The 15168-nt window shown below is 43.4% G+C and overlaps 1 protein-coding gene across 6 annotated transcripts in view; it reads right to left on the reverse strand.

Annotated features, from left to right (window-relative positions):
* The window catches only part of NSMAF (neutral sphingomyelinase activation associated factor), a 65623-nt gene that overhangs the window by 13099 nt on the left and 37356 nt on the right, over positions 1 to 15168 (reverse strand). For 3 of the 6 annotated variants that reach the window (XM_068983844.1, XM_068983849.1, XM_068983845.1), the window contains 11 exons: positions 12855 to 12984; positions 10141 to 10212; positions 8250 to 8358; positions 5990 to 6166; positions 4269 to 4348; positions 3646 to 3736; positions 3489 to 3552; positions 2183 to 2234; positions 1963 to 2083; positions 1105 to 1236; positions 73 to 115 (listed from right to left, as the gene is read on the reverse strand). In XM_068983844.1, the coding sequence (XP_068839945.1) occupies positions 73 to 115; positions 1105 to 1236; positions 1963 to 2083; positions 2183 to 2234; positions 3489 to 3552; positions 3646 to 3736; positions 4269 to 4348; positions 5990 to 6166; positions 8250 to 8358; positions 10141 to 10212; positions 12855 to 12984 (1071 nt within the window). Of the gene's footprint in view, positions 1 to 72; positions 139 to 1100; positions 1237 to 1944; positions 2084 to 2182; positions 2235 to 3488; positions 3553 to 3645; positions 3737 to 4268; positions 4349 to 5989; positions 6204 to 8244; positions 8359 to 10140; positions 10213 to 12854; positions 12985 to 15168 lie in introns of all 6 variants that reach the window. The other 3 variants (XM_068983848.1, XM_068983847.1, XM_068983846.1) reach the window with 3 other exon arrangements.

Consider the following 15168-nt stretch of genomic DNA (forward strand, 5'->3'; position numbering starts at 1 on the left):
CAGGCAGACACTTTACTGTCTGAGCCACCAGGGAAGCCCAAGAAAATTCCTTACAGACACGTAAATAAATACCTGTTCAAGTCCACACCTCCTTCATAGGTCAGCGGATGAAACACTGGAAAAAGAGACACAAAAACACTATTGAAAGCTGTGTTGTTTTCTTCCAATTCACAATGCTCAGAATTTTAAAACAACAAATTTTAACTTGTATTCAAAGAAACTGATTTTCACTTTGCGAAATAGCCTCATACTACCCAGCCTGGGCCAACATCAAAGAGGACTGTTAGTTTTCTGAGCTTCAGTCTAACTGGCGGTGAGACACTCTTATCTGGGTGTGTGTCTCGGTCAGCGCCTTCTCCTGGGCTGAGTACAGAGCGCCATGTGTGGAGGACAAGCGAGGGGTCAGACCACCTCCCGCCACGGGTGCCGAGGAGCCTGGAGGAGACGAGAGCTGACCATGAAGAGGAGGGCTGCAGCCGGCTCCTGTCTGCTCAGTAACAGGGACGCTCCAGGGCCCTTGTAGGAGCTGTCCAATCCTATCCTGACTGAGTTGCAGCAGAAATTACTGGCTGGGATGGCGTGGACATGCTGAAGGTAGGAGTCTTCGGCATAGACCCCTCGGGTCACAGAGAAGTGGGTGTTTTTAGACAAAAGCACTTCCTCCTCCTTCACTCAGGATCGAATCCGGGGCCTCTGAGCCAGGAGACCCCATATGCTGAGACCAGATGCTTTGGCCAAGGAAACAAGCTGGGCTGTGCTGAGCCCGTTGTGGGGGGTTTGCTTTTGCTTCCGTCAAATGCCAAATGGAGTTTCCATGGCTGCTGCTGCTAAGTCGATTCAGTCGTGTCCGACTCTGTGCGACCCCACAGATGGCAGCCCACGAGGCTCCCCCACCCCTGGGATTCTCCAGGCAAGAACACTGGAGTGGGTTGCCATTTCCTTCTCCAATGCATGAAAGTGAAAAGTGAAAGTGAAGTCGCTCAATTGTGTCCAACTCTTAGCGACCCCATGGACTGCGGCCCACCAGGCTCCTCCGTCCACGGGACTCTCCAGGCAAGAGTGCTGGAGTGGGGTGCCATTGCCTTTTCCATGGCTACTACACACCATTATGGGCTCCGACGGCATCCCGGCCCTGCTGCTTGTAGCCAAACACCAGGTCGATCCACTCGTGCAGGTGCTCGGACACGTGCTCACTCTCCAGCGCGGCTCTGCTCTTCTGGAGAAAGTCCTCGGGACCTAGGAGGAAGCCACGGTCAAAACACCCGGGGGTGCCACCTGACTTCCTCCCATGCCTTTTTTCCTTTTGGCCACGCTGCAGGGCTTGTGGGATCTAGTTCCCCAAGCAGGAACTGAACCCCGACCCCCTGGCCTTGGGAGTGTGCAGTCTTAACCACTGGACCACAGGGACGCCTCTCCCATTCCTTCTGTCTGTCCACATGTCGACAGACATTGGGGCTTCCCAGGCACACTGGCAGTAATGAACCCGGAGATGCAGGTTCGATCCCTGGGTGAGAAAGATCCCCTGGAGGAGGAAATGGCAATGCACTCCAGTATTCTTGCCTGGAGAATTCCATGGACAGAGGAGCCTGGCGGACTACAGTGCATGGGGTCGCAAACTAAGCAACTAAGCATGCACTCAGGCATGCAGGCAGGGCTTCTGGGACAGGCCAGAGGGACATGTTCCTTAATGAGGCTCACCCACCCCCTCCATCATATAAAATATAAATCTGAGGTGGAGGAAGAGGCAAAAATTATTTTTATCTTTAGCTCTCTCAAGTACATAATAATGTTTTTACATGACAGTCTCACAGAATACTTACAATTTGGAGTAAGATTTTTACCATCTCCTCTAGACAGAGAATTCTACTGTTTTAAAAAATCTAAGCAACTAAATAACAATACTGAAACTGCACGACTAAGTGGAAGGTTTCTGAGATTCAACACTTCCCAGGTGGTACTCACTCCGTGCCCAAGGGGGGAGCTCTACGTCGTTAACCAGCTGCCCTCCTTGTCTCTTCCCCAAATCCAACTTCAGACTGTTGACTAAAAAGCTGACATCATCACCGTAGAATTCCGGGATCAGCTGAAAGTTTTGTGGAAGAAAGAAAAGAACAGTAGCAAACATTTTTAAAGCAGTTAGAAGCCACAAGCCCAGTGAATCATTAGCTTGGTAACTGCTTACCTCTTTAAAATCAGTTGCACCATCCAAACAATTTTTCCAAGTTTCTGCAATACTAAATATGAAAAAAAAATTCAACTGATTTTAAATTGAGGGTATGGAAATAGCAAGAGCAGCACTTCTAGGTGCCAGGGCGCTATTCTACACTTTACCTAAGTCAGATCATTTCTCTTATTAATTCATAATTCCCAACATTCACATGAGTCCCTCCCCCTCCCCTTTTACAGACAAGAAAACTCTGGGTCCACACAGAGTGTGAGCACAGGGTCAGGACATGGACCTGGGATGGGGACATCTGCAAGTCTAAGACAGGAGCCTCCCCCACACATGGCCTCATTGAAGGGCCACTCGGGGCAGGTGCTTAAACATGAAAAACGAGCACAAAAAAAATGAGCTTTTAATAGCTCATTTCAAAAAGGGATCATAAATAGACATGTGCAGAGCTTAGAAAAAGACTGGAAAAGACAGACCAAAAGATGAACGATGAGCTCTATCTCAGTGTGGTCAGATGCCAAGTGAAGTTACTTTCTTCTTTATACTCTGCTTTTCATGGTAAGAAAATATTACTTTTGTAACTAAAAAATATTTAGACACTCAGAGGGAATTGTATTCAATTCATAGCAGGCTTATTTAGAATAATGAAATGTTGGAAACAGCCTAAATGTCCAACAAAGAAACAGTTAAAATAAATTATGTCATACATTAGGAAGAGATACACGCATTTAAAAAAAACAATCACCGTTTTGCAGAACATCTAACAATATGGGGAAAATTTTAAGATCTAATACAAGGCTGCAAAGGGCAGGACAAAACACTGTTTCAGATATGTTCTCATATTTACATACACACACACAACTACAAAGCCTAAGAGGTATAGATACAACATTACTGCATGTATATGTCAGTCGCTCAGTTGTGTTCCACTCTTTGTGATCCCTTGGACTGTAACTTATCAGGTTCCTTTGTCCACTGAATTCCCCAGGCAAGAATACTGGAGTGGGTTGCCATTTCCTTCTCCAGGGATCTTCCCAAGCCACGGATCAAACCCAAGTCTCCCTATCTGTGGACAGATTCTTTACCGCCTGAGCTACCTGGGAAGTCCAACCATAAATGTATATATAGAAAACGAAAATCTTTTACATACTGGATAAAAGTTTATGGGATAAACGGAAGTGTTTTTAAACTTACACTATATGTGTTTTCTTACATGTCCTTCCATTTTTGTTTATATCTAGTTTTCCAGGTAAACACACTGTGCCTGTATAAATGAGAAAGTTTAAAAAGCTGAATGGGAGGCACAGATGTCTACCTGTTGAACATTCTGTCTGCGTTGTCGAACCTTCCATTCTGCAGGCACAGCATGTACTCCGGTGCTGGAGGGGGGGAAACCAGAGTTCATAAGCTCACGGAACCACTGCAGAGCCCACGTGCACATGCGTGTCCCCGGGAGTGACGACGAAGCTCACCGATCCGGACCAGGTAGAAGAGCACGTAGCCCGGGGAGGAGTAGTGGCTGCCGTACATGAACCTGGGCTCCGGCATCTCCCGGTAGCGGGTCTGCAGGAGGGAGAGGGGGCCTGTGAGGGCCGGCTGGGGACAGTAACCGATCCGGGAGCAAAGCCGAGGGAAACCATGGCCTGGTCACATCCTAGCCCCCAGTTTCTCTCTTAAATAGGAAAAGGAGCAGATAAACAGAGGGGGGAAACTGAAGAAACACCACATTCTTGCAACAAGCATCTTGGTTTTCTTGGCTCAGTGGTAACAATGTCTGCTGGGGTGGGATTGAGAAGAAGAAATTTTACCTATCTTTTGTGCCATTCGCCAAAGGGTAATTTCGTCGTGAAAATAAATTGGCAAACCTGTGATGAGCTCAGCTCCCACCCACTGAATTGTAAGCAAATGCTAAGCAGCTAAATTCCTGGGGGAAGGAAGGCAGAAGGCAGAGGGAGGGTAAAGAATATGCTCAGAACCTTTGGTCTCTTCGGATACACCTCCACCAAGTTTTGGGGAAACGAGTGTCAGGAGCTATAAAAACACAGGCCATGGCACCTGGGTTGCTTAGAAACCAGGAATCCCCAGGTCCACGTACCAGCAGCCTCTCCAGACGCTCCTGGTTGAGGGCCCCTACTGGCTTACTGAGATCCCGGAAGGTCTCTGGATTTGACAGATCTGCAACAGAAACAGATTGTCAAAAACTAATTAAAATGAAGGACGCAACTAGAGATGATCATACTAAATGAAGTAAGTCAGGAAGAAAAAGACAGATACAGTCTATTCTATCACTCATACGTGGAATCTAAAATGTGGCACAAATGAGCCCCTCTACAAAATAGAAACAGACTCACGGGCACAGAGAACAGGCTCGTGGTTGCCAAGGGGATGGCGGAGGCGAGAGGGATGAGCGGCTGTTGGGGGTTAGCAGATGCCAACTGTCACGTTTAGAATGGGAAAACAACAAGGTCCTACTGCATAATGCAGGGAGCTATATTCAAAGTCCTGTGATAAACCATAACGGGAAAGAATATAAAAAAATACTGTCTATATGTGTAAACTGAGTCACTTTGCTGTACAGCAGAGATCTGGTACAACACTGTGAACCAATGATAATTCTACAGAGATTGGCATAGCACTGTGAACCAATGATAATTCAAGAAGAAAGAAAGCTGGCAAGCTTATACTTAATAACATTACCCCCGAACTGATTGACATGCACACATTTATTTCCAAATAATAAACAGCTTTCTAAAAGTTAGGACAGCTCCATTAGAATTACAGTATTTCTGGTGTGTGTTTATACAGCTGTAAAGGTTAGAACTTTTGAGTGTTTAGTTAGCTACAGCCACTCAAGAATAAAATCTAATTTGAAAATGTTCAGAATATTTTTTTAAAAAGACCTACTGATTAAGAAAAATTATATTCCAAGTAAAATGACAGAAAAAAGTAAACAAATTTCAAAACCCATTATTCTATCAAAATTTACTTTTTAGGTTTGAGTTACTGTGAATATTATCAATGATAATAGCATAATTGAAGAACTGGGGACCTTAAAATTATCAGATAAATAATATTCCTAGAAAATCTGTCACCTCTTTTAAGTAAAAGGGAGCAATCAGTGAACTGTCAAAAGTAATTTAATCTTCATAATATCTAATTTTAAGCCATTATAAAATTACAATGCAATCACAATAATTTTGGTAAAATAATTTGAGAGAAAGAAATATACTCTCTCGGTAATGTGATCATTGATGATTCTTATTTCCTTGAGTATTTCAGTAGTTTCTAAGTGCTCTACATGAGTCTGAGTAAATTCTGGGAGCTGGTGATGGACACGGAGGCCTGGCGTGCTGCAGTCCATGGGTTCGCAAAGAGTCGGACAGGACTGAGCGCCTGAACTGAACTAAGTGCTCTATAATTAATAGTTATTACTTTTGATAATCACATTTTTGAATATGAATTGACAGTTAATATGATAACCTGAGGTGTGATTTTCCAAGTGAACTCTTCAGTATTTGAAAACAATACTTGTTGGTAATTACAGTAACACTGGCTAAAGATCACATGCATGTTTTCTGGGTATGGCTTTTAAGACGTATGCGAGTAGTTTCTTTAGGATTAAAAAAAATTCAGAGACAGTAGAGAGAACATACAGAACACATGTAATTCACGTGACACATGTTATCCAGCATCATGGCGCAGAAACTGGCCACCTAGAGTCACGAGGTGGAGCGGGTTTTATCCTGCTCACGAATCACAACGTGGTCCTAGAACGGAGCGAGCTCTTTGCTCTGAAAGCCCGGCCCACACACGCACCCAGCTCGGAGCTGCTGTAGTCGCCAATGACCCAGGGGAACACGGGGTACTGTGAGAGGTCGCTGCAGCTGCGGTCGGCCAGCGAGTTGAGGTGCAGCAGGTACTGGTAGTTGGACAGGAGGCCGCGCTGCCACTGCAGCGTGTAGCCCTCGGCCGTGCGCTCAGGCACGTGGTGCTCTGCAGGGACAGGGGGACAGGCCCGGGTCACACCACGCTCAGCGCACGCGGGCCACGGCCACTCAGCACGTGACGGTCCTACAGGGGCTTGCAGTGTAGACCCTTCAACCCACTGTTGAAAAGCACATTTCAAAAAAAGAAAAGTAGGCTAATCTGTTTTCACAAAAGAGTTGTCTGGTCAAGGATGAGCATCCCTAAGATCCAGGAGGGAAAATGATCAAATATGTGATATGAAACATCATGTCTATGAGATATATGACAGAAAACATACTGTATCTATTAAATACATAAAACATCATATCTGTGAGATATGACATAGACATATCACATCTATAAAATATAGGATATTAAATATCACATCTGTTAAATAGATATGACATAAACATGAAAATATAAAGCAAATACATCAACATTACATGGCAATATATAATGTTTACTATATTTATCTGTAGTCCACAATATGTATTTACTAACAAAGAATCGTTCCCAATGTGCTTGAATTTCAATGCCTTTAAGAAGCCATTACCATTTGAAAAAGCTCATTTCCTCCATTTCCTACGAAATCAAAACAAAACCATCTTTTCTTTCTCTTTTAGATCTGGAAGACAGGCACACGGCTGATTTGTCAATGACTATGTATTATTTATGCAAGTGAGGAATACAGAAAAGAACAGAAACTGCTGAAGGAGAAATCAGGTGTCTGTCAGGAGGATGTGATTTCTCAACTAGAAGGCCCAGAGAGACCACCCGGAAATAACCTCAGAAAAGAAGGAAAACACAGATTGTGTGACACCAGTGAAAACCTTCCTGTGAAATGAGTCCACTTTTCTATTATGTTTAGAAAATTCTGCTTTCAACTTTTTATTGGCAGCATAAAACAACTTTCCTCATTTGCCGATTCAATATTTATTCTTAAGTACTTTGCCAAGTTTCTTCTCTAACTGGCTACCTGGAAAGGGCTTAAAAAAAAAAAAAAAAAGACCAGAACACTTCTCCCCTGATTTTCCATTCTTAGAACATCACAGAGGAAGTCTGAACAATCTCAGGAATAAACTTGGAAAGGACACTTCACAGAAGCGACCTTCTAGACCATGGTGGGATTAAGATTTTAGGACTCACTATGAGAGTTGAGTTTTTTGTTGCAATCTTGTTACAGTTAGAAAAATTAAATTGGGAGGCAGGAGATAACAGTAAACCTGTAGCGGAGCTATAGTTATGGACTGAGTTAAACTGAATAGCTTAATGTGAGAATAAACAAATGTGAACTTTAGTAAAGTTCACTTATAAACTTTAAAATATAAAGTTCTTCACGTGAAAACAAACTATTCCTCCTTGAGAGAAAATTTCTTTTCTAAGGGAATTAACTCGCTACTTCATAAATGGGTTCACTGCACCCTGGAACAGCAAACAAAACTGAGATGGTATTAACACAATTCTAACATGTACTTAAACCCATCCCATTCTAGTCATCTGACAACTCTGAAAACAAGAAAAACTTAACTCAATCACACAACTTAATATGTTTGTGCTCAGAAAGGAAAATACAGGTGTCCTTTCTGAAAAAAGTGGGAAAATTCGCATTTCCCGTGGAAGACTGAGGAAGTAGTAGTTAGAGGCAAACTGCGCTCCATGGTACCATAAGAGCATAGAAGGTTCACGCGTCCCTTTTGCACCGTCTCCCAGTTTTGTGATTAGGACCACAATTAATGATCACAAACACATGACTGCATACCCCACTGTCTCATATGAGGGAGCCCAGTCCTGGCATTCATAAACTAACATAAGACAGGATTGAACATAAAAAATGACCATGTGTATTCTTTATAACCCATTCAACTGGGGTGTCGTTAAGATACAGAAAAACATATAGATACATTCACCAAGAGTTTTTAAAATACAGAATTTGAGTGAACTACTACCAAATTTCATTTACATTTCCCTTTGTTTCTAAAATGCCACTCTGCTAATGATGGTTACCGATGAGAACAGATAAAGGGGACCCGGAGAGGCGACAGTGGACACGGCAACTGTTCCACTGCTGAGCCACCTCCACGTGAGCATACAGGACGGGTGAGCGCCAAACCTAGATATGTAGCGATGTAAAAATAGAGGTCGTCTCGGTCCTGACGTTCATAGAACTTCAGGTAGATGTCAGAACACAGGTCATCTTCTGTGCAAAACACTTCCAAGCCCTACAGATCCAGGGAGGATAGAACAAATGGCACCTCAATGTGAGTGACTCAAGTATAAAAGCCTTTCAATTCAACACTTGCATTTTTTTATTTGTAGGTCTTGTATGCATATTCCCCAGCTATTCATTTAATTTATAAACATGAGAACAAGACATGTATTTCAGCTAAACTTTATAAAATCCCTTTTAGTGCGGAGTATTTTTATTGGTAATCACATTTGTGAATTTGTGCCAAATCAAAATTGGCAATTTGTGTCTTCACATATGTTTTTCAAACACAAATGTTTAGCTTTCCTTTATAAATTCAATCATAATTCTGATTTTTATATTTAGAACTCTCATGCATACTTTTTATACTTTTAAGTACATTTTTATGTGCCTCTAAATATATGTAGCATTTTTGTATATTAAAAAATACATACTTTTCTGATTAGGTTTTTGTGATTTGTGTATGTTGATTTATACATGGTTGGTCTATATTTTAATGACAATGTAATATTTCACTGAATGAATGTAATTCACTTTGTGTGCTGTCATATCTGATTCTGTGTGTTCTCATGGACTGTAGCCCACCAGGCTCCTCTGTTAATGGAATTTTCCAGGCAAGAATACTGGAATGGGTTGCCATTTCCTTCTCCAGGAGATCTTTCCAACCCAGGGATCGAACCTGTCTCTCCTGCATATCCTGCATTGGCAGACAGATACTTTACCACAAGCGCCATATGGGAAACTGATAAATTACTTAACTGATCCTCTTATTGATGAAAAACTAATTCAACCATAACTATGTCAATTTAACAAATTGATAATTGAACTCATTCAAATAGGAGCTTGCAATTATTCTTAAGAAAACTATTGAGCTGTATAGATGACGTGTTGGTGAGGCCAAGAAGGGACAGGAACAGAAAGGATGAAAGCAGAGCATTTTCCTCAGTTCAAACACAGACTTTCACGCTACTAGTTAACTCCTGGAGCCTTAATTTCTTTGTAAAATGAGGTATCTTGTAACCTCAGAGAGGCTGTGCTGGTGAATGGACATTATACATAAACTGCCCAGCACACACAAAGTACTTAATTAATGCCAATTTCTAACAAAACAAGCTGCTTCAATATCCACAATGCTTTTGTAACGCCACCAACTCACTGGTTAGTCTTCAAAGGAGAACAAATACATTGATATTGACATCAAATGACAAGCCCTTGGAGTCACACCCTTTGCGGGGACTGGTTTCTAGATTAGAAGTGTGTGACTCACAGGAGGGTGGACTTGGGCTTATCCCTGAGATAAGAGGCACGGCAGGCAGGACAGCCCTGGTGGCTGAAGTGGTTACCTTATCCGTTTCTCCCTCTCCCCAGGCCTGGGGGCAGAAGTAATCTAAGTCCACAGTAACTATGCTACAGTTCCACTGAGGGCTGGCCTCTGTAAGCTTCTAAGCTCTGCCTGGAGACCTTGCTGGGCTGTAACAGGGTGGCGGCAAGGGGCCCTGGGCTGGTTCTGCAGGCGCAAACCCAGAGCCCTGAGCACCTGGGAGGGAAAAACAGAGGGTGTTCGAGCCCTCTCGCTCTGGGAGCCAAGAACATGTTCCCAGCAGCCCTCCCACCTACCAAAACAGCTGCTCCTTTAAAAACTGCCAGCTCACCCAGAAGAAGGAGCCATGGGACTCAGAGCCCACCTGCTTACAACACAACATGCCGGCACCTTCCACAGTGGCCCCGGGCGCTTTAAGTTAATGGACCACTGACCAACCCGAAGACGAGACGCCCATCCTCCAGGGGAACTCACCAGAGGCATGAGGCCGTGTCTCCTCTTGTAAATGCGGCGGATGTCCTGGAGCATTATCTGGACCACGGGCTTCTTTAAAAGTGGAGAGAGACAGGATGAGCTGGTTGGATGGCAACACCGACTCAAAGGACATGAGTCTGAGCAAACTCTGGGAGATGGTGAAGGACAGGGAAGCCTGGCGTGCTGCAGTCCATGGGGTCGCAAAGAGTCGGACACGACTGAACAAAAGAGAGATCTCAAACTGCAACATTCTGACGCAGCTAGAAGCTGCCCTTCGGTATCAGAAAGGGAAAGATGAGCCCACCTTAACTTCCCAACAGGTCACAAGTGAACAGCTAGAAAGGGGGCTCTTAGGACAGGGCACACCCCACTCTACGTGCCAGCCCGCCCTTTCCACTAGCTCTGTGACCGTGGACATGGCCCCCTACTCACTCCGCTTTGGTACTCAACTTCTCAGAATGACAGTGCACCCATCTTTAAGATTTTTTTTTTTGATGTGGGCCATTTTTAAAGTCTTATTGAATTTGTTACGATACTGCAGAAGCAGTTTTACATTTCAGTTTTTTGGCCGCAAGGCATATGGGATCTTACAGCTCCCTGACCAGAGAGTGAACCCGTACTCCCTGCACTGGAAGCTGAAGTCTCAACCACTGGACCACCAGGGGATCCCTAGGCATCTTTCTTTCAGGTTTTTGGAAACTTGTTGAGTGATAAAGAGCATTAAAGGATTGGTGTATACAACCCCACAGGAATTTTGCTTTTTATAGACCTATAGTTTGCTCAGAAACTAATATGCATCTTTTTTAGAGTCCTGTCTTTTATCACCTTAAACTACAGTGTTGTTGTTCAGGCGTTAAGCCATGTCCGACTCTTTGCGACCCTATGGACTGCAGCCTGCCAAGCATCTATGTCCATGGGATTTCCCAGGCAAGAACACCGGAGGGGGTTGCCATTTCTTCCTCCAGGGGCTCTGACTGACCCAGGGATCGAACCCGCGTCTCCTGCACTAGCAGGGCGGGTTGTTTACAACTGAGACACCAGGGAAGCCCAAACCTCAGTGTAATGAAGCTCATAAACTATAGTATAAACTAGCGCCTCTAAACTTTATGAGGAGAGAAATTTTCTTGCTTCTCTGGAGCCTTGAAATGCTAGTGAGAGAGGAACAGAGTTACAAAAAGCTACAGGTCCACCCTCCTCTCCACATGAGAGGGAGGAGGAGCCCACAGAGGCAGGGTATGCAGCAGCAGAAGCTGCAAGACCACCAGCCAAGGCCCCCAGCCCAGACACCTGGGACCCTGAAGCTATGGCACATACTCAGATATTTTTGCAGAAGTACTGACTCAAGCCACAGCAACTGTGGTGGCCCACACAATTTATCACACCACAGGGAAGGCCAGCAGTGATATGTACTGGGTCCACTGAAGGGCCCAGTGGGTGTGCTGCACCACCTGGTGGACGGACTCATTATAGCATCAGGTAGAAAAGGGCTTCCCTGGGGTCTCAGATGGTAAAGGATGTGCCTGCAATGTGGGAGACCTGGGTTCAATCCCTGGGTTGAGAAGATCCCCTGGAGGAGGGCATGGCAACCCACTCCAGTATTCTTGCCTGGAGAATCCTCATGGTCGGCTACGGTCCATGGGGTTAGAAAGAGTCGGACACAACTAAGCACAGCACAGAAAAGGATATATTTGTGTTTCAGTGACACTGTGTGTGGTGGGGGCGGGGGGGGGGGGGCATGCTCAGTTGCATCTAACTCTTTGCGACCCCATGGACTGTAGCCCATCAGGCTCCTCTGTCCACGGGAATTCTCCAGGCAAGAATACTAGAGTGGGTTGCCATTTCCTTCTCCAGGGATCTTCCCGACTCAGGGATGGAACCCGTGTCGATCACATCTCCTGCATTAGCAGGTGGATTCTTTACTTCTAGCAACACCAGGGAAGCACATACAATGACTGACCAACTGGGAGAACTTCTTCCACGGCAGAAAACATTTCTGTTCTTAAAGCTGCCGGCCAAAAGGACCAACTGTACGAGCAGAGTACTGGGATTTCTGCTTTTTCAATGAACCGCTCTGAAAAGGGGCCAGATCTAGATAAAGCCTCTAACCTTAACAAGTCTTAGTGTAGAAATCTGAGTCTCTACTGTCTGGCCAAATGAGTCTAAAGGCATCGTGGAAAAGAAGCCTGCTTCCAGCACCACCCCTGCAACTGCCCAGTGACAGCATCTCAACATGCACCTCTGCCCCGGGCTGGAGAGGACCACTTTCTACCACTTCTCTGGGCAAGACCTACTGATTGTGTTTATAATTAAGGAATAACGAGAAATACGACTCAGGTGTACAGATAAGCAGGTACACAGGAAACATCCATTTTCCTTAACCTTAGTAGATTTCACTGCTCGCTTGCAGAAGTGCTTCCAGGTAGAAAGGTATAAATCTCTAAGGACCCTTTACTAAAATTGGGAGAGGCGGGGTTTCTTCTCGCATCGCTGAGAGCAAGCGATCCCAAAGTCACAGAAAACAAGTTAGGGGAGCTCAAATGTCAAGGTCACACGGGGAGCCTGTTAAACACCAGATGCTGGGTGAGCAGGGGGCGGCCATTCTGACTCTCACCAAAATGTGCGAACACAGTAAAGTCAAGCTCAGGGAATGAAAAGTTCACTGAAGACGAAAACTGCAATGCAAAGGAGCTCTCCCTGGCCCGCAGTCCGCTTACCGGGTACCCGTTGAGAGGCTGGAAATAGAGGGTGGTGTCAGTGACGCAGGCGTGGCCAGGGTTCGTCACCAGAGGTGTCACCATTTCTGCTTTGCATTCCATGTGCAGCTTTTCAGAAACACTTTGGAATCTGAAAATACGTTTTCCAGCAAAAGCAAGAAAAATCAGAAATCAATGTACTTTCTCGGCTTAACTTTATCTGAGGGAGCTCCAGGGTGACTCTGCAGAACAGGTATCTAAACACAACACTTAACATAAGAAAAGCGGTGACGTAAGCTAGTCACCTAAATAAAACTGCCTTTTTTTTAATGGGTACAATGAGTACTTCATTTTGAAAAAGCAGATGAGGTTATGTATCACAGAAGAGAAGACAGACAAGTAAAAAACTTGTCAAACAGGCACAAGAAGAAACAGACAACCTAAGTAGTCATACGTCGTGTGAATAAATTGAATCAGAACATTTCCGAGTAAATAAATTGAATAAGAACACTTCAGGCCTGTATGGCTTTACCAATAAATTATATTAAAAATTTAAGGAAGAAATATAATCCTGCACATGTTCTTGGCAAACAGACTAAAGGGGCATTTCTAAACTCATGTTATATGGCGAGTATAACCCTGATAGCAAAACCTCACAAATACACTAAGATTTACAGAGCAATATCCATGAACAGAGATGTAAAATCCTTTATAGCCGCAACTACTGAAGCTCGTGTATCCTACTAGAGCCAGCACAGGCTTCCCAACCAGGGAAGCCACCGCAATGAGAAGCCGTGCACTGAGATGGAGAGTGACTCCGCTCGCCACAACCAGAGAAAGCCTGAGCACAGCAACAGAGACCTGGCACAGCCAAACATGAAAAGGAACTTTAAAAAGTCCTTTATGAAGAAAAAGGACTTCTTCTTCTAGCAAAGAAAATCCAGTAATATGTAAACAAAAAAAGCAATACATCATAAGCAAGTTGGATTTACCCCACAAATACAAGGTTGTTTTAACAATGAAAAACCAATCAACATAATTCATACTATCAACAGAATGAAAGAAAAAAGATGATCTCAATAAATGCACAAGAAGCACTTCACAAAATTCTACATTCATTTTCGAGAATACTCTCAGCAAACCACGAATAATAAGAAACTTCCTCAATCCTGATTAAAGGACAGCTGTGAAAATCCTACAGCTGGCACGCTGACATCATTCTTTCGTGGTGAAACATTAAACCTCTTTCCTGTAATACCAAGAACAAGGCAAGAATGTCTGCTCTCACCGCATCTATTAATCAAACTGTGCAATGAGGCAAGAAGCAGAAATAAAAGCCTTAAGAATTTTTGTGAAACTGTCATTATTCACAGATTAAATAATAATGGACAGATAAAACACTATAGAATCTATTAAAAAACCCCAAAACACAGATGGCTTTACCAGCAAATTCTGTAACATTTTAAAAGGTAGTATAAGACACACATCTCACAAAAAGGTAGCAATAAAACAGAATATTACAAACTAATTTCATTTATACACATAAGCTTCTAGCCAAAACCGACTAATGAGTGAATTTTGAATTTGGAAAAGCCACAGGATACAAGGTCATTGTTTAAAAAAAAAGAAAAAAAAAAAAAAAAAACAACCACCCTATTTTCTATATACCATAAGAAATAATTGGAAAATAAAATTTTGATAGCATCAAAAAAAATCTAGGATTATGCTCAAAAGACAGCAGCATAATATAAACATTATATATAAACATATAACTTGTATATATATAAAACATGTTATATATAAACATATAACAATGCAGGGAACTGGATGAGGAGATAGAACTCTTTGTCCTGTCTTTACATCTTTCAATCTAAAATTAATACCTAGTATTTTAATGAGGACATTTCGGGGTATAAATGGGGAAACCTGACTATGGAGCTATGAGCTGCCTGGCATGCAGACTATTGCTGTGTGAGTATCATAACAGTATGGAGGGTGGCAGAGATCTTCCTGTAACAGAGAAATGTTGAAGCAGTCGTGGGTGAAGTGTGAGGGAGTCTTGCAGTGTCATTTCAAATTGCTCAGGAAAAATACTCATATTTTAAATATATCATACAAGCGTACATATGCACATCAGCTATGCATGTATACCTATGTATATAACATATAGACATACATGTGTGACTTATGTACACACACAGCAAGCAACAGCATGAGCATGCAAGGACCAACGCAAATGGAGCAAAATGTTGACAAATTAATACCTCGTGACTCACATGGAATCTGTGTTCACTATTACCTTTTCAACTTGTGAGGATTCGAAATTTTTCAGAGT

The sequence above is a fragment of the Capricornis sumatraensis genome, chromosome 11 (assembly GCF_032405125.1).
Source record: "Capricornis sumatraensis isolate serow.1 chromosome 11, serow.2, whole genome shotgun sequence".
Taxonomy (NCBI): domain Eukaryota; kingdom Metazoa; phylum Chordata; class Mammalia; order Artiodactyla; family Bovidae; genus Capricornis; species Capricornis sumatraensis.